Source organism: Aquarana catesbeiana, linkage group LG13 (assembly GCF_042186555.1).
Source record: "Aquarana catesbeiana isolate 2022-GZ linkage group LG13, ASM4218655v1, whole genome shotgun sequence".
Lineage (NCBI taxonomy): Eukaryota > Metazoa > Chordata > Amphibia > Anura > Ranidae > Aquarana > Aquarana catesbeiana.
Window position 1 is genome coordinate 4,560,659 of NC_133336.1, and position 24,485 is coordinate 4,585,143.

A 24,485-nucleotide genomic window follows, 5' to 3' on the forward strand; every position below is an offset into this window, starting at 1 on the left:
CTGCCACAATTCAAAGAAAAGATGTGGCCTTGCGGGGCTTCGCCCACCCGGCTACGTCACTCATTCACAGTGCTCTGTGGATGGGAAACTACAAGTACTGCACGCCTTTGAGGCTGTCGGGTTGTAGTTCTCAATGAACTAGCGCGGCGCTGTTGAGCGACGTGGCAGTTCATTGAAAAATCCAAACTGAACGATCATATGAGGTACACAGCTTACACAGAGCCTGCAAGAGCCCCGCATAGCACCCCGCACAGCGCCCCCCATCTGCTGGTCCTGGAGGGCAATGCTTTCCAGGCTCCCAATGAAAAAAAATATACCCTTTATCTGCACAAAAGATGTGCATTTATTTATTTTATTGTTTTTTTGAAAAGGTGAACTTATCCTTTAAGAGTTTGTCTCATGCTTCACACAGTCCTTAGGCCTCCCTCATGGAAGTTACTCAACTGAAAACTTTACAATATTAAACAATCCCTCCGAAGAAGAAGGTGAACTTCAGGTTGTACTCATGGCGGCTCACACACGCTGTTAGGATTTCAGCAAACTTTGACCTTATTTTATTTTTTTGTTATATTTTATTTGCATGTGAAGCTGCAATTTAGGGGAGATTAAAAGACAATTACTTCTGCTCTGTAGTGTGCAGGTCATTCCAATGCAATTGTTAAACACCTTTAAAAAAAAAAAAAAAAAAAAAAAGAGAAAAAAAAAGAAGATATCACCCATGCAGGGCCGGGACAAGGGGAAGGCGGGAGAGGCGGCTGGGCCCTGTGGTATCATGTGAGGGGGGGAGGGGATTTGTATTGAGAAGAGGAATTTGCAGAGAATTGTTCTAGGAGGGAAAGTTTGGGGGGGGGGGATTTGTGTTGGGAGGAGGGAAGAAGATTTGTTCTAGGAGGGGTGATTTGTGCTCTAAAAGTATTTTGTGTGGGGGGGGGGGGAGATTGGGGGGAGGGGGGGTGTGTTAAGAAGGAGAATTTGCAGAGCAGCAAGGGGTAAGAATTGTTCTAGGAGGGCAAGTGTGGGGGGGGGGGGATTTGTGTTTGGTTGAGGGAAGAGGATTTGTTCTAGGAGGGGTGATTTGTGCTCTAAAAGTAATATGGTAGATGGGGGGGGGAGGGGGACCAACACCCCAAGGAGATTGGGGGGATGGGAGGAGGGGTTGTGTTGAGAAAGGGAATTTGCAGAAGGGTAGGGGGCAAGAATTTTTCTAGAAGGGCAAGTTTGGGGGAGATTTGTGTTGGGCGGCGGGATGAGGGAAGAGGATTTGTTCTGGGAGGGGCAATTTGTGCTCTAAAAGTAATGTGGTAGAGGGGAAATATTTTGGGGGTTTTTTGCTGGGGGGGGGGGGGTATTTGTGCTAGTAGGGATGATTGGGGGGGGGTATTTGTGCTAGTAGGGATGATCGGGGGGTATTTGTGCTAGTAGGGATGATTGGGGGGAATTTGTGCTAGTAGGGATGATTGGGGGGGGGGGGTATTTGTGCTAGTAGGGATGATTGGGGGGGGGTATTTGTGCTAGTAGGGATGATTGGGGGGGGGGTATTTGTGCTAGTAGGGATGATTGGGGGGGTATTTGTGCTAGTAGGGATGATTGGGGGGGATATTTGTGCTAGTAGGGATGATCGGGGGGTATTTGTGCTAGTAGGGATGATTGGGGGGATATTTGTGCTAGTAGAGATGATTGGGGGGTATTTGTGCTAGTAGAGATGATTGGGGGGTATTTGTGCTAGTAGGGATGATTGGGGGGGGGGGTATTTGTGCTAGTAGGGATGATTGGGGGGGTATTTGTGCTAGTAGGGATGATTGGGGGGGGGTATTTGTGCTAGTAGGGATGATTGGGGGGGTATTTGTGCTAGTAGGGATGATTGGGGGGGTATTTGTGCTAGTAGGGATGATTGGGGGGGGTATTTGTGCTAGTAGGGATGATTGGGGGGGGTATTTGTGCTAGTAGGGATGATTGGGGGGGGGTATTTGTGCTAGTAGGGATGATTGGGGGGGTATTTGTGCTAGTAGGGATGATTGGGGGGGGGGTATTTGTGCTAGTAGGGATGATTGGGGGGGGGGGGGGGGTATTTGTGCTAGTAGGGATGATTGGGGGGGTATTTGTGCTAGTAGGGATGATTGGGGGGGTATTTGTGCTAGTAGGGATGATTGGGGGGGTATTTGTGCTAGTAGGGATGATTGGGGGGGGGGGTATTTGTGCTAGTAGGGATGATTGGGGGATATTTGTGTTAGGAGGGGATACTTGTGGGGGAAATTTGCACTAGGATGGGGGATTGGAATGTGGGGAGATTTGTGTTTGGAGGGGGAATTTTCTCTTTTGGGGGGCATATGGGGGGAGAGAGGAGAGATGCGGGGGGGGGGGGGTGGCTTTGTACTGGGAGGAGGGGAAGTTATGCTTAGGGGGTCAGCATGCAGATAAGAGCTCAATTTTTTCGGGAGAGGATTTTGGCTGACACCTAATTCTCATACATCTTGGCGGGGGAGGGCACAGATTGGCATGCTCCCCCCGGGCTCTAGTGTCCCGGGCGCTGCCCTCACGGCATTGCTGAGGATTTCATATTCCATGGAACAGGCGCAGGAAGAAAGGATTGTGGGAAATGCGGAGTCGTTGGCACGGACAGAGCTATGAGAAATGTACATTGTTTTTGGGCTGTTTTAGAAACTTAAAAGAAAGGCTGCGGAATGGAAATTGTAATTTTTATTGAAACAAAATGAATTATCAAAAATGAAAGTTTCACTTAACCCTTTCCTGAAGAAAGAGATTGAGTAAGAGGGAACATTAATGTATCAGAACACGGGACGCTCCCCAATGCAAAACAACCAAATAAATCTCACCAAATAATCTTCTTTGGGGTCGAAAGAAACGCTCAGCACCGGCGCCTCGTGTCCGCGTAACGTCTTCTGCACGCTGCTGTCCTCCACCTGCACCACCTTCACCAGGAAGTCGCTGCAAGGAGGAAAAAAAAATACAGAAATGTCTCATTGTGGAGGGAAGATCGCACTACAGAAGGAGAAAAATGCGGTCTATAGATTCCTCTACAGAGGGGATTCTACACCACTCATTTATATAAACCCTGAAATGAATGATCGGAGCAGCGGGCCCGGGTCACATGTCCAGCAATAGACCAAAGTTTAATTTGCAAAGTCCTCCCTCGCCTCCACCTCACACACTACGGGAGGGATTTACTCAAGTCAAATAGACGGGGCACTTTGCAAGGGCATTTGCTTCAGAGCTTAGTAAATGAGGGGGAGGGGCTCTGCAGGCTTCCATCATCCAATCATGTGCGAGCAAAAATGACGTTTTTTTTTTTTTTTCCCTAAGTGAAGCTCTGATACAAATTCCCTTGCAAAGTGCACAGCTCATTTACCTTTAGTAAATCAACCCCCTGTTTTTTTTTTTTTCTTTATTATCTGGTACCAGAAGGACACAAAGCTCCATCTTTGTTGTGGTGTCATCACAGGAGCTCTTCTCAGGGATAGAGCCAGTTGAGGGTGCAACACATCTCTTCCTTCTGGTGCCCTGCAGAGCCAATTATCCATCTCCACCTAACCACACATCACTGTAGTCCTGACGTTTGCAAAGGGGGGGGGGGGCGGGGCTGAAGTTGGGGGGGGGGGGGGGGGGGGGGGGGGAGTACACCTCACTGGAGGGAGTATCAGGTATCTATTCTGTTTAAAGAGTTACTAAGTCTTTTTAACCACTTCCCATTTGGGCCGATTCTGGCCTCTCTCTCCTACATGTAAACATTTTTTTTTGCTAGAAAATTACTCAGAACCACCAAACATTATACATGTTTTTTTTTAGCAGACACCCTGCGGAATAAAATGGCGGTCGTTGCAACTTTTTATGTCACATGGTATTTCCGCAACAATTTTTCAAAGACGTTTTTTTTGGGGGGGGAGAAAAAAAAACAAAACCATGAAAGGACGGAGCCTCTTTCTGAGATTTGGTGTTTACAAGTTAAAAACAGTTTTTTCTAGCTAGAAAATTACTTGGAACCCCTAAACATGATATATATATATATATATATTATAATATATATATTTTTTTTCATAACACCCTAGAGAATAAAATGGCGCTCGTTGCAATACTTTTTGTCACACCGTACTTGCGCAGCGGTCTTACAAGTGCACTTTTTTGAATGAAAAAATAAGACAACAGTAAATGTTACGCCGAGTAAATTGATGCCCAAAATGTCACGCTTCAAAATTGCGCCCCGCTCGTGGAATGGCGTCAAACTTTTACCCTTAAAAATCTCCATAGGCGACGTTTAAAAATTTCTACAGGTTGCATATTTAGAGTTACAGAGGAGGTCTGGGGCTAGAATTATTGCTCTCGCTCTAACGATCGTGGGGATACCTCACATGGTGTGGTTTGAACACCGTTTTCATATGCGGGCGCTGCTCACCTATGTGTTCGCTTCTGCACGCAAGCTCGGCGGGACTGGGGGCATTTAAAAAAAAAAAATTTTCTTATTTATTTTACCTTTTATTTTTAATTTTTACACTGTTCTTTTTTTTAAAAAAAAAAAAAAAAGCATGACAGGACCTCTTAAATATGAGATCTGGGGGGTCAAAAAATACCTCACATCTCATATTTACACTAAAATGCAATAAAAAAAATGAAAAAAATAAATAAAATTAAATAAAAAAATTTCCCTTTAAGAGCGATGGGCGTTTTGACGTCGCTTCTGCTCTGCAGTGGTTTGAAGATGGGTGGGCCATCTTCCCCCTCACTCATCTCCATGCCACACACAGGACAGGACGAGATCGCCTCCAGGAAGCGGAGAAAGGCATGGGAGCTTCCGCGGTGAATCCGCTGCAGAGACCACTTTTATCTGAAAGAGGACCGCCTGCTGAAGAAGAAGATACCGGGGTTATGGTAGCTATCTGCTGCCATAACATCAATATTCCTCTTGAAAGTAGCGTCGTAAAACGACGGCGGGTGGTCCGTAAGTGGTTAATGAATTAAACAAAGCAGTAAAGTTAGCCCAATTTTTTTTTTTTTTTTTTTTGTGCAATGTGAAAGCTGATGTTACGACGAGTAACTAGATACCCAACATGTCACGCTTTAAAATTGCGCACGCTTGTGGAATGCCGCCAAACTTTGGTACTTAAAAATCTCCATAGGCGACAATTTAAAAAATTTTACAGGTTACATATTTAGAGTTACAGAGGAGGTCGAGGGCTAGAATTATTGCTCTCACTCTAATGATCGCGGCGATACCTCACATGTTTGGTTTGAACATATAGTAAAAAAACATACATATATATATATATATATATATATATATATATATATATATATATATATATATATATATATATATATATATATATATATATATATATATACATATACACACACACACACATATATATATATATATATATATATATATATATATATATATATATATATATACACACACACACACATATATATATATATACACACACACACACACACATACATATATACATATATACATATATATATATATATATATATATATATATATATATATATATATATATACACACACACAGTTTCATATTGTTGTTACAACTTTGTCTCTCTTTATTTACTCAGTATAAAATAAATCTCTTGCACATCCCCTGAGGAAGCTAAAGTAGCGAAACATGTCGGGCTAGTGTGCAATATCTCCTGCTGCAATCCATTACTTACCTATACATGAGTTTGACCACCAAATGTTTATAATTTCATACTGCCCAGCAACAGTATGCTATGTCTGTTTTATCTTTTAATCATGTTTTGTCAATAAAAATTATATTTTATTTATAGCAAGTCAACTGTGCATTTGTATACTTGACACCGTAAAAATCCCCCTACCCCCCCCCCCCCTTTTTTTGATATAATTGTCTTTATTGGGATGAGGTGTCTATAGAAAGGGTGTTCTCAACTAACTGGACCAATAAAATTACAAATATATATATATATATATATATATATATATATATATATATATATATATATATATATATATATATATATATATATTTATTAAATAAAGACATAGCAACAAGCAATCAACAGCATAAAATGAAACCCTGAAAAGACACTCACCCGGACCCCGCTGCGACTCTTGTTCCATCGGTGTTAAAAACCACGTGATTGGCGTTGGTGGTGAAACGCGTCAGTATTCCGTCCGGGTCCCCACTGGGAAACGTATGAAGCTGTATTGCGTTGTTGGAGGAGGCAGTGACCACCTTCCCGTTCTGTGACGGCATGAATTGCATTGAGTGTTATTAGGTATAGAGCAGAGCAGAGCAGAGCACACAAAAATAATAATAAACTGCCAGGAGATTGTTGGCAGAAAAGACATAAGAAGTCCCCAGCAACTTTTTTTTTTTTTTGTCTTTCAAAACTTTAAGCCACCACATATCCGCAGACAACAGCAGTTGGCCAATCAGGTCAGAATGAGACAATGTCACCTAGGAGTTTTTTTTTTTCAGCCAACACCGATCGTTTACAGACCAGAAGGCTCTCTACACATCTGCAGGTCAATCACATGGATTAACCCCTTCCTGCCCAACCCAGCATCACTTCATCCACTTAACCTGGTTGCTGACCAGCCGCCGTCATTATACCGCGGCAGAGCGGCACGATCCCGCCAACCGTCGTAGCTGTACGTCGGTCCCTTTAAGCGGGATAGCAGGTGCGCGAGCGCCCGCTGCACAGTGGGGGTGCCGATGCTCGTGACCGGCGGTCGCGATGACCGCCGGCCACGAGCGATCGCGGGCACGAGAGGCAGAACAGGGACGTGTGTGTGTAAACACACATCCCAGTTCTGTGAGGAGAGGGGAGAGAGAGATCGTGAGTTCCTATGAGCTGGGAACCCCGATCTCTCATCTCCTATAGTCACTCCCATCCCCCACAGTTAGAACACACACCTAGGGAACACATTTAACCCCTTGACCCCTTCCCAGCCAGTGACATCAATACAGTAATCAGTGCATTTTCTTATAGCACTGATCGCTGTATAACTGTCAATCGACCCAAAAATGTGTCAAAAGTGTCCGATGTGTCCCCCATAATGTCGCAGTCTCGATAAAAATCGCAGATCGCCGCCTTTACTAGAAAAAAATTAATAATAATAAAAATCGCAATAAGCGTATATTGATTGGTTTGTACAAAAGTTATCACATCTACAAAATAGGGGATAGATTTATGGCATTTTCTATTATAATTTTTTTTTTTAGCGGGAGTGTGACATTGCGGCGCACAGATCGGACACTTGACACTTTTTTTTTTTATACCGCGATCAGTGCTATAAAAATGCATTGATTACTGTATAAATGTCACTGGCATGGAAGGAGTTGAATGTGTTCCCTGGGAGATGTTTCTAACTGTTGGGGGAGGGGACTGATGGAGTACAGAGAGATCGCTGTTCCTAATCACTAGGGAGAGACAATCGCTCTGTACTCCCCTGACAGACCGGGGATCTGTTCGTTTACATTGACAGATCCCTGTTCTGTCTCTCTGTGGAGAGATCGCGGGTGGACATCGCGGGCGCCGGCCACGCGCATCAGCCCCCCCCCGCCACACGCCGCCGCGCGCCTGCTACAGCTGTAAAACAGACTGACGTACAGCAGCGGCGATTCGTAGGAACGAGCCGAACTGCCACAGTATAATGATGGCGGCTGGTCGGCATGTGGTTGAATAGTTCTGAATGCCGGGGGGGGGGGGGGGGGTGGCAGAAGGATCACCAACCATGTGACCACTGTCACAATGGTCACATGATTGGAAGCCAGTCCCACCGGCTACCGATCTTTACCCCAAAACGAGAGCCGTCTTTGCCATCTTGGCCTTTGTGCTGGCAGCACTCAGCACAGAAATATCAGCCGCCAAGCAACACATATGCATGGCGTGTGCGCGTTAAAGCCCCGCCCCTTTTGCTGCTGCACATGTGTTGGGCGGTCATAAAGGGGTTAAATCATTCAGATCCGTTCAATGATTGAAAAGCGAGTACTTTTCGGATGGCGCTCAGACAATAGCAGCCATCGCATTTCTCTAAGCCAGGGTTGGCAACCGCGGTGAAACGCATGAGACAGTGCAAGACTGACAGCCGCAGGCGTGACCCACAGGAGGCATGATGGGATTTGTAGTTTCAGCACAGCTGGGCTGTCAAGGTTTCCTGCCCCAAGAACAGGTTTCTACATATCACTGCGCCACCAAACTCAGCGGAGGTCTCATTCATATTATATATATATATATGAATGAGGTATTATGAGAGTCTTTAAGGTCACTCAATTACCGTATTTATCTAAATATAGCACGCACTTTTTTTTCCCCTTAAAATCAGAGCCGCGATCTCCTGTGTACCTGGCGCTCTGTCACACACAGCCACGCCTCCTGGCCCGGCATTGGGCCACTGTTCTGCCTATCATATGAGCTGGGCCAGGAGGCGTGGCTGTGAGTGACGGAGCGCTGGGTACACAGGCAATGTATGTAATTTAGCACTGCTCGCTCCTCCTCTTCCCTTGGAGACAGCAGGGATAATCCAACACTGGTGAAGCTGCATTGATGGGAAAGGTGAGGTTGCAGATGGGCACTGAGCAGGGTGCATTGATTGGCAATTTAGAGGCTGCAGATGGGCACTGGCGAGGCTCCAATGTTGCAAACGGTGAGGCTGCAGATGGGCACTGAGCAGGGTGCCTTGATGGGCAATTTAGAGGCTGCAGATGGGCACTGGCGAGGCTCCAATGATGGGAAAGGTGAGGCTGCAGATGGGCACTGAGCAGGGTGCATTTATGGGCAATTTAGAGGCTGCAGATGGGCACTGGCGAGGCTCCAATGATGGGAAAGGTGAGGCTGCAGATGGGCACTGAGCAGGGTGCATTGATGGGCAATTTAGAGGCTGCAGATGGACATTGATCAGGGTGCATTGATGGGCACTGGTGAGGCTGCAGATGGGCACTGGAGAGGCTGCAATGATGGGAAAGGTGAGGCTGCAGATGGGCACTGAACAGGGTGCATTGATGGGCAATTTAGAGGCTGCAGATGGACATTGATCAGGGTGCATTGATGGGCACTGGTGAGGCTGCAGATGGGCACTGAGCAGGATGCATTGATGGGCACTGGTGAGGCTGCATTGATGAGCTGTGGCCCTAATTTGCTTCAAAGTTCTTTATCTAAAATGTAAGTTTTTTTTTTTAAAACTTAAACTTCCCTCCTAAAATTGGGGTGCGTGTTATACACCGATAAATACGGTATATGATTTTTTTAATGTGTTTGCATACAATGGTTTTAACTTTATCCAATTAAAAAAAAAAAAAATGTCACCAAGTTTTACCAAATTTATGCATGTGCCTACAAAGTCCATGTTTCTATTCCTTTTTTTTCCCAAACACAATTCCATTCTTGACCTAAGGGTTATATCACCACCTTCAGGAGTAAGGTCAAGAATGGAAGTGCTGCTGTGTCCGTCAATGAACAAGAGAGAAAGCAACGTTTTCACCTTTTAATGAGCTTCACATATTCCCCCCTCTCTGACCAGCCATTAGGAGCAGAGCGGAAGCCCTACCGCCAGCCAATCACGCTCCACCTTATCAGGAAGTACCGAGTAACTTTCTTTGCTCCCCCCACAGCCAATGGAATGGTGGGAGCAGGAGGAAGGTGAATATGAGCTGCTGGGAAGGTGGGCATTGAAGATGAACTCCGGGATCAAGCCTTCCTTTCCTCTCCCCAAACATGTGTGGACTCTGCATTCGGATCCGCCCACCCGTGCTCCGGGCGAATGTCCAAAATTTGACCGTGAAGCCACCGAGTCTGCACTCACTTCTATGGGCTGCCTGCATGCACCTTTGCGGTGGATGCACCAAAAGGTGGCACTGCACAGTAAACAGGACTAAGCATCTGTCTGAATGGGCCCCGAAATACATTTATATGCCGATTGAAGTACAGTAAAACCTTGGTTTGAGAGCGTTTTGCAAGACAAGCTAAATTTTTAAATAAGTTTTGACTTGATACACAAGCAATGTTTTGATATACAAGTAGCGTCATGTCACAACTGTGTATAGAAGAGAAGAGAGGCGCCTCTAAGTGTAGCAATATGGTTACATTTAATGAAGGTACAACATTTAGCAATGCACATGGTTGACGATAAAAAAAAGGCACATCTAAGTATGCTGGCATCCGGGGTAAAGCTGTCCACATAGACCGTCCTCACTGCCATGTTACCCCTTCCACGCTGCGCCCCACGAGCGGTTCAAGCCTCGCTTTCAAATCGATCTACTGCAGGGTGGTCTTCCCGGTCATGATTGAAGACTGACAGCAGTGAGAGCCGGAGGTGCGGGGGATGGTCTATGTGGACAGCTTTACCCCGTGAGTTGCTAAATGTTGTACCTTCAATAAATGTAACCATATTACTACACTTAGAGGCGCCCTCTCTTCTCTTTTATACTCTGGAGCTCCTGCTGGTATTTGCTTCTAATCCCCTTGTGTAGGATTCCATTTGCAGATTGACATTTTATGGTTACACAACCTGGTCACATCGCTATAATCTTTTTATATGGACTATAAACTGAAAGACTTATGAATAAATGGTTGTGGAACGAATCATCTGAGTTTCCATTATTTCTTATGGGGAAATTCGCTTTGATATACAAGTGCTTTGGATTACAAGCATGTTTCTGGAACGAATTATGCTCGCAATCCAAGGTATTATTGTATCTTCCTTTGATCAGCAGATGAAACAAAGCAGAATATATAAAAAAATAACAATGGTATTTTGCATCTATCTGGCCTCTGAACAATGTTTGTAAACCATGTAAAAAGGTCACATGATCCATTTTCTGACAGCAAGAGGTGTATTCACACAGCAACTACCGGCTGTCATTTTGACAGTCAGGAATTGCCAGCAAAAGTACCAGCAGGTTAGGTGGGCATTGAAGATGAACTCCAGGGATGAAGCCTCATTTTTTCTCTCCCAAAGAATATTAAAATAATATTTTGATTTATCTCTCACTTTCTTTGAAACGTTAAATGGGATACTTCACACCTTTCCCTTTTTAAGATGAACTAACACCGGCACCCTCCCCACCCCCCTTCCCTCCCCCCAGTCCCTGCTGTACTTACCCCTGGGGTTGTCGAGCTGTCAGTACCCATGCAGTCTGTCCACTGGCCGGGGGGTTTTGAAATGTCCACCTTTCTCCCTCTCCCCAATCAGAATCGATCTAGTCTGCCCCGGAAGTGCTGCACAGAGAAGAGGGAGAAGTGCAGGGATTTCAAATCCCCCCCCCCCCCTCCTGCGGGACTGACTGCTGGGCTGCTGACATCTCGGCAGCATCAGAGCTAGGGGGCGAGCAGAAGGGGGGGGAGCAGAAGGGGGGGGGAGCAGAAGGGGGAGGAGGGAGCAGAAGGGGGGGGGAGCAGAAGGGGGAGGAGGGAGCAGAAGGGGGAGGAGGGAGCAGAAGGGGGAGGAGGAAGCAGAAAGGGGAGGAGAGAGCAGAAAGGGGGGAGGGGTCTGGTCTTGTCTGTAAAGATGAACTAACCCTTTAAATTTTTGTTTCTTGTAGTTTCATCGCCTGCAGCCAAGATGGGTGCTCCGACGACTGTACTCGACCACTGAACGGTAAACACATCAGAACTCCCTTTTGCAAAATACATGAAAGGAATGACCAGGAGACGTCCTCCATATGGAGAATGGTGGTGGAATGTGCTGCACTGAAGAAGCCTCGCAGGAAGGGTGAAATGTCCGGGAGGGACAAGGATGCCAAAGCCGGACATTTCAACAAGGAGACATTTTTGGGTAAAGGTGACCCTGTGTGGATTTTTCTTTTCTGCTCGGAGTTCAGCTTTAAAAAAATGAAAACGTTGCTTTGCCCTGCATGGATGTAGCACAGATCTGCCCCAAGACTGACTCCCCGGGGGTCATCCACATCTAATAAAACAGCAGAAAATAATCCGAATGGGGCTCAGAACGTCTGCTTACTTTTACAGCAAAGGAGTAGGCCTTTTCTCCAACATTGAAGGACTTCAGGTCATCGTCATCCAGATCCTCCCAGATACGAATGTCGCCATCACTGCCGCAAGTCACTATACAACTGCGTGGGGGGGGAAGTACGGGGTTAATAATTATAACATGTCTTCAATAGAATTGCAATACACGTTTGGTTTGCAAGAACAAAAACAAAATAAATAATCAGAACTTAGGAAGCAGCTTTGAGGTTTGCAACTTTGCTACTGCCGGTGCTCCCAATACTCTGGTTATGACTAAGGCCTTATAGGCTGAAACCCGTCAACTGACTTCATCTGCGTTTGTTCACTGTGGCTATTTCAATAAAATGAAGACATTTTAAGAGCAACAACCGGAGTGCGGATCATTTTTTTCTACATTGCTCCCAATATTCTGCCAATTCCTGAACCCCCCCCCCGCTCCATCGCCGGTCATCGAACCTCTGCAAGCCTCATTGGAGGACTGCAGTATAATCTCAGGGTTTTGCTCTGCACTTGTGTGTATTAGAATCTTTCGTCTTGTAAACCTTTCCTGGTCCAGAGTTCAGGCTGAACTTGCCGGGCAACAGACAAGATTTACACCAAGTGCCCCCCGGTTAAAAAAGGGAAAACTACCCTTTAGCCCCTGTGAGTGCCCCCATAGCAAGCAGCTTACTATGGAGGCCTTCAGCAGAGGGGGGGGGGGGGGGGGACCAGAAGCACCAGTGGGGGACCCCAAAAGAGGAGGTTCTGGGCTGCTCTGAGCAAAACCAGATCAGGTCATTTAGACTTTTTTTTTTTTTAATAAAACTAACAAAGTATTTTGCTTTTACAATCACTTCAATTTTCTCGGTCCTAATAGTTATACTTTTTGGAAGCCCCCCCAACATGGAAAGGTCCTGCAAACCCACACTATGTCCCCAATCAAAATTATTAATATATCATTTGTTGCATTTAAAATGGCACTAAAATGTATTATTCTGGAACAAAACGTCTTTACAAACGAGGCTTTTTATTAATGGAACACTAACAAAAAAAAATAAAAAATTTATGAAAAAAAAAAAAAAACTTTTCTGATTAGTAGGTAGAAAATTTGAAAAAAAATGAAGGAAAATATATATTTTTTTTACAATCAAAATTTATTGAAAGTTTATAACAGATGACAATATGACATCAAAAGCGGAAGGAGGAATTAAAGTGGCGCTCCACCCAAAAAGGGGAAGCTCTGCTTGTTGGCACCCTCCCACTGCCACATTTGGCACTTTTTTAAGGGGGGGAGGGGAGAGCGGGGACCTGGTTTGAAAAAGGTACCCGCTCCCACTTCTGGCTTAGATTGTCATTGCTTAACAATGTTTATAAACAATATTACTTTGTATCTCTCTATCTCCCATCTGTTTATAAACAATGTTACTTTGTATCTCTCTATCTGAATAATATATATATATATAATCAGTGTCACATGGTCCATTTTCTGACAATAAAAGATTACACCTGCTGTATTTACACAACAACTCCTGGCTGTCATTATGACAGCTGGGAATTGCCAGGTAGCAGAGGAGCAGGACAAGGAATACTACATACATCCCGTGTACTTCAATGAAGTTTTTTTTTGGGGGGGGGCGTGTGTAGTACATCTCATGTCTTCAACTGGATAAGGAAAAATCTATTCCCTCTCTATGTGAAATTCATCCCCTTGATGTAAATAAAGTCACCAGCGTGTTTATTACAGGTGTTAAAAATCAGTTTCCTTGGACATGGGGGCAGCTCTATTGTTTATCACATACGCAGGCTGTACTATCTGGCCAGCTGTACAGCACAGTGACAGCAAAACCCCCCACCTCCTCACCTTCCGCTATCATCAAAGCTGACATCGGTGTGGCCCTCAGGGTGCCCGTATCGCATCATTTTCTTTTCGGCAGGCATGATCCACAATGGAAGGCGGAGACGTCCTCAGCACTATATAAAGATATAAACAGGTTAAAGGAGAACTCCACTCCCAGCTCTTATTTTCCCATAACCCCTCCCCCTCCAACACACACCGATCAGAAAATCACGGGGGTGTAAGACTCTGGTCACCTACAAAGTCCTTCTAATTTTCTAATATTTGTGCGTCACGCGGCTTCCTCCGAAAAGTTCTAATCTGTTATTAAAGTGGAACTCCGGCCGGGCAAACCGCTCAATACACAGATGACAGAATCACTGAGGATTTGTAATGGACATCGGCCGCGCCTGCGACACATCGCTAGTTCCGGGGATCGATCCGCTATGCGTTACGATTGTCCTAATTACCGCCTTGTGAATTGGCTTCACAGAATTAAACCTCCAATCAGTAAGAGGGGGGGGTTGGGAACTTCCCGCCCCGTTGGCTGATTGGCTGAGGTGGAGGAGGGGCAGGCGCATGACATCACGATCTCCGACTCAACACAAGAGCACAAAGCTTCCTGTGAATAGATGAGCAGCTCTCAGCCTGACTTCATTCTGTCCTGGGAGCGAGACGGAAAGTTCTCATCTGACTGCTGGAACACAGCGCTGTATAATGGAGGTGACGGATCCTCCATGCAGAGTATACAGCGCTGTATAATGGAGGTGACGGATCCTCCATGCAGAGTATACACAGTGACAATGACCCCCCGGTGCTCCCGTGACCTCTGAGCACCACAGTGACCCCCCCGGTGCACCCGTGACCTCTGAGCACCACAGTGACCCCCCGGTGCTCCCGTGACCTCTGAGCACCACAGTGACCCCCCGGTGCACCCGTGACCTCTGAGCACCACAGTGACCCCCCGGTGCACCCGTGACCTCTGAGCACCACAGTGACCCCCCGGTGCACCCGTGACCTCTGAGCACCACAGTGACCCCCCCGGTGCTCCCGTGACCTCTGAGCACCACAGTGACCCCCCCGGTGCTCCCGTGACCTCTGAGCACCACAGTGACCCCCCGGTGCTCCCGTGACCTCTGAGCACCACAGTGACCCCCCGGTGCACCCGTGACCTCTGAGCACCACAGTGACCCCCCGGTGCACCCGTGACCTCTGAGCACCACAGTGACCCCCCCGGTGCTCCCGTGACCTCTGAGCACCACAGTGACCCCCCCGGTGCTCCCGTGACCTCTGAGCACCACAGTGACCCCCCGGTGCTCCCGTGACCTCTGAGCACCACAGTGACCCCCCGGTGCTCCTGTGATTCCATGATTATACAATGACCCCCCTGGTGTACTCCAGTGACCTCCCTATATTCTACACGCCCTCGTCACCCAGTGATTGCAGCAAATCAGATAGAGCTTTCTTTTGGTGGTATTTAATCACCACTGGGGGGGGGGGGTTAATTTTTTGTTAAAGAAATTTAAAAATAATTAAAAAAAAAAAAACAAAAAAACAAAAAAAAAAAAAACAAAAAAAAAAAAAAAACAACAACACATTTTTCTTTGTTTCTGTTATAAAACAGATAATCTGCTGGGAATGAAGATGGCCAAAAAGTTAGAGGGGTTTTTAAACTAGGCGATGGGGGGGAGGGTCCAGAGACAGAGATAGCCAGCGCAGAAGATATTCCAGAGGGTAGTATTGGGGGCATTAGTGGTAGGTTAACCAAAGCACAAAAACACAAGGTGAGTATAGTATCAAGTCCTAGTTGCAATCTCGAAATACCCAATACGAGGACAATATGCGACCGGTCTAAACTATGTGGCATGTTCACCAATGCCAGGAGCCTGGCAGACAAGATGGGTGAACTAGAGATACTGTTGTACGAGGAGGATTTGGATTTTGTGGGAATTTCAGAGACCTGGTTCAACAGCTCTCATGATTGGCTGGCAAACATTCAAGGGTATACCCTATACCGCAAGGATAGAGAGGGTAAAAAAGGGGGAGGGGTATGCCTATATATCAAGAATAATGTAGAAGTGAATGTGAGAGATGACATCACTGAGGGAGCTAGAGAGGAGGTGGAATCCTTATGGGTAGAGCTCCAAAGGGATGAAGCTAAGGGGAAAATAATACTGGGAGTATGCTATAGGCCCCCTAACCTGAAGGAGGAAGTGGAGACAGATCTCCTATCACAAATTGGATTAGCAGCAAGGATGGGAAGTGTTATCATAATGGGGGATTTTAATTATCCAGACATAGACTGGGCGGAGGGAACCGCGCATTCATTTAAGGCTCGCCAGTTCCTTAATGTCTTGCAGGACAATTTTATGGGTCAGATGATAGACGCACCAACTAGAAATAAAACATTACTGGATCTACTGATTACCAACAATACAGACCTGATCACAGATGTGGAAATACGGGAAAATTTAGGCAGCAGCGATCACAGGTCAATTAGTTTCAGTATAAATCACACAAATAGGAAACATAAGTTGAACACAAAGACACTGAATTTCAAAAGAGCCAACTTCCCTAAACTACAAACCTTGCTAAAAGGCATAAATTGGGATAAAATCTTAGAAACAAAGAATACGGAGGAGAGATGGGTTTGCTTTAAGAGCATATTAAATAAGGGCATTAGCCAATGTATCCCATTGGGTAATAAATTTAAAAGAGCGAACAAAGTCCTGGATGGCTTAACTCCAATGTAAAAATGCATATAAAAGCAAAGGAGAAGGCCTTCAAAAAATACAAGGTTGAGGGATCATCCACAGCATTCAGACTTTATAAAGAATGCAATAAGAAATGTAAGGGTGCAATTAGGACGGCTAAGATAGAACATGAAAGACACATAGCGGAGGAGAGCAAAAAAAATCCCAAGAAATTCTTTAAGTATGTAAACAGTAAAAAAGGGAGGACAGACCATATTGGCCCCATAAAGAATGAGGAAGGACATCTGGTTACAAAGGATGGGGAGATGGCAAAGGTATTGAATTTATTCTTCTCCTCAGTCTTCACGAGTGAATCGGGGGGCTTCAGTAACCAAAACTGCAGTGTTTATCCTCATGACACAACACAGGAAGCACCTACATGGTTAACAGAGGACAGAATTAAAAATAGACTTGAGAAACTTAACATTAATAAATCACCGGGACCAGATGGCTTGCATCCGAGGGTACTTAGGGAACTCAGTCAGGTGATTGCCAGACCGTTGTTCCTAATTTTTACTGACCGTCTACTGACTGGAATGGTACCAGCTGATTGGAGAAAGGCCAATGTAGCACCAATATTTAAAAAGGGCCCAAAAAACATCCCTTGGAATTACAGATCAGTTAGCCTAACATCAATAGTATGTAAACTCTTGGAGGGGATGATAAGGGACTATATACAAGATTTTAGTAATAAGAACGGTATCATTAGCAGTAATCAGCATGGATTCATGAAGAATCGTTCTTGCCAAACCAATCTATTAACCTTCTATGAGGAGGTGAGTTGCCATCTAGATATAGGAAGGCCCGTAGACGTGGTGTATCTGGATTTTGCAAAAGCATTTGACACAGTTCCCCATAAACGTTTACTGTACAAAATAAGGTCCGTTGGCATGGACCATAGGGTGAGTACATGGATTGAAAACTGGCTACAAGGGCGAGTTCAGAGGGTGGTGATAAATGGGGAGTACTCAGAATGGTCAGGGGTGGGTAGTGGGGTTCCCCAGGGTTCTGTGCTGGGACCAATCCTATTTAATTTGTTCATAAACGACCTGGAGGATGGGATAAACAGTTCAATCTCTGTATTTGCAGACGATACTAAGCTAAGCAGGGCAATAACTTCTCCGCAGGATGTGGAAATCTTGCAAAAAGTTCTGAACAAATTAATGGGGGAGGGGCGACTACATGGCAAATGAGGTTCAATGTAGAAAAATGTAAAATAATGCATTTGGGTGGCAAAAATCTGAATGCAATCTATAGACTGGGGGGAGAACCTCTGGGGGAATCTAGGATGGAAAAGGACCTGGGGGTCCTAGTAGATGATAGGCTCAGCAATGACATGCAATGCCAAGCTGCTGCTAACAAAGCAAACAGAATATTGGCATTAAAAAGGGGATCAACTCCAGAGATAAAAGGATAATTCTCCCGCTCTACAAGACTCTGGTCCGGCCGCACCTGGAGTATGCTGTCCAGTTCTGGGCACCAGTCCTCAGGAAGGATGTACTGGAAATGGAGCGAGTACAAAGAAGGGCAACAAAGCTAATAAAGGGTCTGGAGGATCTTAGTTATGAGGAAAGGTTGTGAGCTCTGAACTTATTCTCTCTGGAGAAGAGACGCTTGAGAGGGGATATGATTTCAATTTACAAATACTGTACTGGTGACCCCACAATATATAAATACCGGACTGGTGACCCCACAATATATAAATACCGGACTGGTGACCCCACAATATATAAATACCGGACTGGTGACCTCACAATAGGGAGAAAACTTTTTAGCAGAAGAGAGTTTAACAAGACTCGTGGCCACTCATTACAATTAGAAGAAAAGAGGTTTAACCTTAAACTATGTAGAGGGTTCTTTACTGTAAGAACGGCAAGGATGTGGAATTCCCTTCCACAGGCGGTGGTCTCAGCGGGGAGCATTGATAGCTTCAAGAAACTATTAGATAATCACCTGAATGACCGCAATATACAGGGATATGTAATGTAATACTGACACATAATCACACACATATAGGTTGGACTTGATGGACTTGTGTCTTTTTTCAACCTCCCCTACTATGTAACTATGTAATCTATTTTATTCTGCTCCATCATTTATTTGGTGAAAATAACCCAAATCAGAGTACAGTAATACCTCGGATTAGGAGTGACTCGGTTTGCGAGCTTTGTCTCACAAGATGAGCGGGATTCAAGTCTCTGCGGTGTGCAGTACCACATGGGGCCAGAGGTGCGGAGGCGCCGGTGACACTCGGAAACACTGTTCCTGAGCCTTTTTCCGGTGCCCCCCCCCACCTCTGGCCACATGCGGTACTGCATACAATAGAAGTCAATGCGGAACGAATCATCCGAGTTTCCATTGACTCCTATGGAGAAACTCGCTTCGATATACGAGTGTTTTGGATTACAAGCATTCCTCTGGAACGAATTATGGTGAGCAGGTAATCATTTTTTCAGCTTTTTTTTTTTTTAATGCACTGTGACCAGAGCGATATAATGTTACCATAGTAACACTGAACTACTCTGGGGAAGTAGATTAGGATTTTTTTTTTTTATACACATTATGATTTCTGATAGCATCCACTTTCATTGGCACAAGCAACCATTTTTACTGAATGAAAATGGATTAATTCGGTGTGTTGAGTTGTGATCAGTTGATTGGCCCGGCCTGTACCATGTGATCACTGCCATCAATCACCCTTAGCAAAACGATGGCATACAACGGATGGCATAAAAAAGGAAGCCATCTGCGGTTTACAACTGTCAGGTGATGGGCTGTGATTGGTTTCTTGCAGGCCGGGTGGGTACAACGATCGGTCATCAGCAGAGATCGCACCCCCCCACCCCTCCTGTTAGAGACACATTTTGAGAGGACGTCCTTCCCAGAACAAGCAGTGCCCCCCACCCGACCTATAGTAGGGCTGGGCGGTTTTCTAATAAGAAAAAAAATCCACGATTTTCTTAAAAAAAGCCTCAATTCATGGCGAGTTATTTATTTATTTTTTTGGACACCGCGCCGGTCCTGAGGAGCTGCAGGCAGGAGTTTTTAGGCGAGGCTGCAGTGAAAAAAAAAAAAAAAAATCGATTTGCTTAAATTTTGAATCGATTTGACCTCTCAGCTCGATTCAAGATTTAAATCGATTTTTTCACCCGCCCGGCCTATAGTACAATGAAGGTGTTAAAATGCCTGTAAACCCTCCATATACCCGGTGAAGTGACTGGCCTCAGAGATTAAAACAAACCATAATAAGCTGTACCTGTTTATCTGCAGTCCTCTCTCTCCTCGACAGCTGTTCAGAGTGCTGAATTTATACAGCTTGTCTGAGATTTCAGAAAGCAGGGGGCGGGGAGCTGAAGTTACGCTCTGCAGAGCTCTGCGAGAGCTGATTGCATGTGGAGGGACAACACCCTCCTCCCCCCCCCCCCTTCACACAGGATCAAAGCTGAGGCTCTCAATCACAGGCTGTGTGCTCCCTCCCCTGTCACCATTTATCTCTTGGTGTCAGGAAAACTTGTCAGAGGTGACTGATGCAGATAGCAGAGGAAGGAGGCAGCAGACAGGAATGACACTTAGTGCTCTGGCCTGAGACAAGAACACACTATAGAGCGGGGGGGGGGGGGGGGGCCATCTGGGGGCCCATCCAGCTGTTACAGAACTACAAGTCCCATCAGGCCTCTGGGAGTCATTGTAACTGCCAGCCTTGCAATGCCTCATGGGAAATGTGGTGCCACAACAGCTGGAGGGCCCCAGGTTGCCTCCCCCTGATCTAGAGGGAGATGCTTTGTTCAGATTTCATGCCTGAGGTTTACATCAACTCCAAGCACTTTAGCAGCCGATTGAATCACTTCACTGAGTACACAGCTTCTGCATCTTCAATCCTTGTCCGGGGGCCTCTATTATCTGATCACATGACCGCTGTCCCCCCCCCCCCCCCCGCGTCTTGTGTGTCAGGGAGTCTCCTTTCTCTTGCAGCATCCAATGGAGCCTCCCTTGTGTGGCTGGAATAGAGTTGTCTCTCACTACACCGTGTGCATCAATAGAAACACACAGCCCCCTCCCCCCCCCCATAGCCCAGGATGGTGAGGGTTCCTCCCTCTATATGCAACAAACACGGAGTTACTCTTTAACTGCTTGCTGACCGATCGCCGTCATTATACTGCGGCAGGCTGGCACGGCTGCAAAAACAGACCTGAGTGTACGTTGGCAGCTTTAAGAGCCCCGGGGGGGGGCGTGGCCGGCGGCCGTGATGTCCGCTGCCGACCCCCGATCGTTCCTGAAAGAGCCAGAACAGGGATCTGTCAACGTAAACAGACAGATCCCCGTTCTTTCAGGGGAGTAGAGAGATTGTCTGTTCCTTAGCGATCAGGAACAGCGATTGGTCTCCTCCTCCTCCAGTCAGAAACACCTCCCAGGGAACACATTTAACCCCTTCCCTGCCAGTGTCATTTACACAGTAATCAGTGCATTTTTATAGCTCTGATCGCTGTATAAAAGTCACTGGTCCAAAAAAAAAAGTCAAAAAAGTTTCCCACCCTACCGCCACAAAGTCGCGGTCCCGCTAAAAATCGCAGATCGCCGCCATTACTAGTAAAAAAAAAAAAAAAAAAAATTATAAACAAAACGAAAAATATATAGAAGAATACATATCGGCCTCAACTGATGAAGAAATTAATTTTTTTTCTTTTGGATATTTATTATAGCAAAAAGAAAAAAAAAAATTGTTCTTTTTTCAAAACTGTCGCTCTTTTTTTTGTTTATAGCGTAAAAAATAAAAAAAAGCGCAGAGGTGATAAAATAGAAACCAAAAGAAAGCTGTATTTGTAAAAAAAAAAAAAAAAAAAAAAAGAAGGACATACATTTTGTTTGTGTACAGCGTCGCACGACCGCGCAAATTGTCAGTTAAAGAGACGCAGTGCCGAATCGCAAAAAATGGCCTGGTCACGAAGGGGGAGGGGGGGTAAATCCTTCCGGGGCTGAAGTCGTTAAAAAGCAGCGCATGCCGTGATCTGCCGCTCCTTCAAATGACTCGGCTGCAAAAATCGCACAGCAATGCGACACGTGATCCCCTCCCCCCCCCCCGGTGTGAATTGTCCTGGAAGGAACTCGCAGTCTGGGGGGTCCCGGCAGAGATTGGCGTTCATCCGGTGTAAGGAAAATCGCCGGCCCCTGTACTAGTATGGACCCCCCCCAACCCCCCCGCCACACACACCCCTCCAAAGGACGGCTCGCGCTGATGTCACAGTTTGGGGTGTGTGCCGTGCGATGGTATACGTTACATGCGTTGGGCCGTGTTCCGTGCCATGGGGCGTGTTCCGTGCCATGGGGCGTGTTCTGTGTGATGGGCGTGTTCCGTGCCATGGGGCGTGTTCCGTGCCATGGGGCGTGTTCCGTGCCATGGGGCGTGTTCTGTGTGATGGGCGTGTTCCGTGCCATGGGGCGTGTTCCGTGTGATGGGGTGTGTTCCGTGTGATGGGGCGTGTTCCGTGTGATGGGGCGTGTTCCGTGTGATGGGGCGTGTTCCGTGTGATGGGGCGTGTTCCGTGTGATGGGGCGTGTTCCGTGTGATGGGCGTGTTCCGTGCCATGGGGCGTGTTCCGTGTGATGGGGTGTGTTCCGTGTGATGGGGCGTGTTCCGTGCCATGGGGCGTGTTCCGTGCCATGGGGCGTGTTCCGTGCCATGGGGCGTGTTCTGTGTGATGGGCGTGTTCCGTGCCATGGGGCGTGTTCCGTGTGATGGGGTGTGTTCCGTGTGATGGGGCGTGTTCCGTGTGATGGGGCGTGTTCCGTGTGATGGGGCGTGTTCCGTGTGATGGGGCGTGTTCCGTGTGATGGGGCGTGTTCCGTGTGATGGGGCGTGTTCCGTGTGATGGGGCGTGTTCCGTGTGATGGGCGTGTTCCGTGCCATGGGGCGTGTTCCGTGTGATGGGGTGTGTTCCGTGTGATGGGGTGTGTTCCGTGTGATGGGGCGTGTTCCGTGTGATGGGGCGTGTTCCGTGTGATGGGCGTGTTCCGTGCCATGGGGCGTGTTCCGTGTGATGGGGCGTGTTCCGTGTGATGGGGCGTGTTCCGTGTGATGGGGCGTGTTCCGTGTGATGGGGCGTGTTCCGTGTGATGGGGCGTGTTCCGTGTGATGGGCGTGTTCCGTGCCATGGGGCGTGTTCCGTGTGATGGGGTGTGTTCCGTGTGATGGGGCGTGTTCCGTGCGATGGGGCGTGTTCCGTGCGATGGGGCGTGTTCCGTGCCATGGGGCGTGTTCTGTGTGATGGGCGTGTTCCGTGCCATGGGGCGTGTTCCGTGTGATGGGGCGTGTTCCGTGCCATGGGGCGTGTTCTGTGTGATGGGCGTGTTCCGTGCCATGGGGCGTGTTCCGTGTGATGGGGTGTGTTCCGTGTGATGGGGCGTGTTCCGTGTGATGGGGCGTGTTCCGTGTGATGGGGCGTGTTCCGTGTGATGGGGCGTGTTCCGTGTGATGGGGCGTGTTCCGTGTGATGGGGCGTGTTCCGTGCGATGCAGAGCTATTTGTGCAAGTATGCAGAACGGCGCAGGGGAGGGGGGGGGGGGGGGGGGGTGCACCAACACACATGACGCGCTCCACGGTGTCTCCGCCATTGAAGGGGTCCTTGGAGTTCCTATCCAGAGAGGGGGAGGGGGCGGGGTCACACCTTTGTGATCGAGGGGCTCCTATCGGCCTCATTTCCTGTCCGGGGGGAAGGTTGTCACCGCTACAGGAAGTCAATTCTGACCAATCAGTATGAATCCCCCCCAGGAAGGCTCAGCAGCCTCACCGGTGTCCCCAAAAGAGAGATCTCCCCTCACTTCCTGTCCTGGTGACACCATCAGGACCAGTGAGGGCAATAAATGGGGCTCCGACCCCTCCCCCTCCATCTGGGGCCCCTCACTGAGGAGTAATGGCACAGCAGGCATCCCTCCCCCCATAGAAGATTCCTTTATGTACAGCAACAAACCGGCCCAGCCCCCACATAAGACAAGAACCCCCCGGAACCCCTCGTACCTCTCCCGGCTCTTCTCGCTTTCAACTTTCGCGGGAAACCTGGCAGGAGCAGCTGGCGGGAAACTCCTCCCCCTCCGCCGTCATTGCCGCCAGCCAATCAGAGGCCACTGCCGGCCTCCAGACGTCTGCGCTCCACACGGCGTGCGGTTCAAACCTCGCTACCGCTCGGTTACGTTCAGGTGTTTCGTCACATTCGGCGATCTGTCAGAAGTGACGTTTCGTCGCGGCCATCTTGCTACACCCTCGCACTCCTCCATATTAAGGATGCACTGAGAAGGGGAAAGCGGACATCTTGTTACACCCACCGGAGTTTTGCATTTTACACTTATTTTTAACAGTAAACTGAGGCTATATAGCGAAATACAGAACTTGGAACTCCGTCTGACTTGTTAGATGTTAAATTTTAAAATCAGCAGCAAGCCCGAAGATCTCACAGGTTTGCTAATCCGACAGAAGTTTGCTGCTTTTAAAATTCAACATCTAAACATTCATACGGAGTTCTCAGTCCTGTACTTGATGATATAAACTCACTTTACTGTTAAAAATAAGTGTGAAATGCAAAACTCCAGTGGGTGTAACAAGATGTCCGCTTTCCCCCCCATCTCAGTGCTTCCTTACTATGGAGGAGTGCGGGGTGTAGCAAGATGGCGGCGACGGAACGTCACTTCCGTTGCACATTCTGACGGGTCGCCGAATCTGACGGAACAGGGGAACGCCGCAACATGACTTCCGGGTCATGAGCCATCTTGTGATGGGAGGGGCCAACGGTGTAACTCTTTCCTGTCACAGCTGTGTTTTATAAAATCCCCCATGTTTATGTCTGAAGCTGAAGTTGGCTCCTTGTTCTGGGCCAGCTTCTTATTCAGGTTGGATCTTTATTCGCAAAAGTGATTATTTACTAAACAATCGTCTGCAACGTTTATAATAATAATTGTGAACGTTA

The 24,485-nt window shown here is 47.0% G+C and overlaps 1 protein-coding gene across 1 annotated transcript in view; it reads right to left on the minus strand.

The window, feature by feature from the left end:
• The window catches only part of WDHD1 (WD repeat and HMG-box DNA binding protein 1), a 93,852-nt gene extending 70,158 nt beyond the window's left edge, over positions 1 to 23,694 (minus strand). The window contains exons 1-5 of the mRNA XM_073610173.1: positions 23,543 to 23,694; positions 13,805 to 13,914; positions 11,957 to 12,068; positions 6,088 to 6,239; positions 2,835 to 2,946 (exon numbers count right to left, since the gene is read on the minus strand). Of these exons, the coding sequence (XP_073466274.1) occupies positions 2,835 to 2,946; positions 6,088 to 6,239; positions 11,957 to 12,068; positions 13,805 to 13,881 (453 nt within the window). The 5' untranslated portion in view covers positions 13,882 to 13,914; positions 23,543 to 23,694. The remainder of the gene's footprint in view (positions 1 to 2,834; positions 2,947 to 6,087; positions 6,240 to 11,956; positions 12,069 to 13,804; positions 13,915 to 23,542) is intronic.
• Between the last annotated feature and the right edge of the window lie 791 nt (positions 23,695 to 24,485).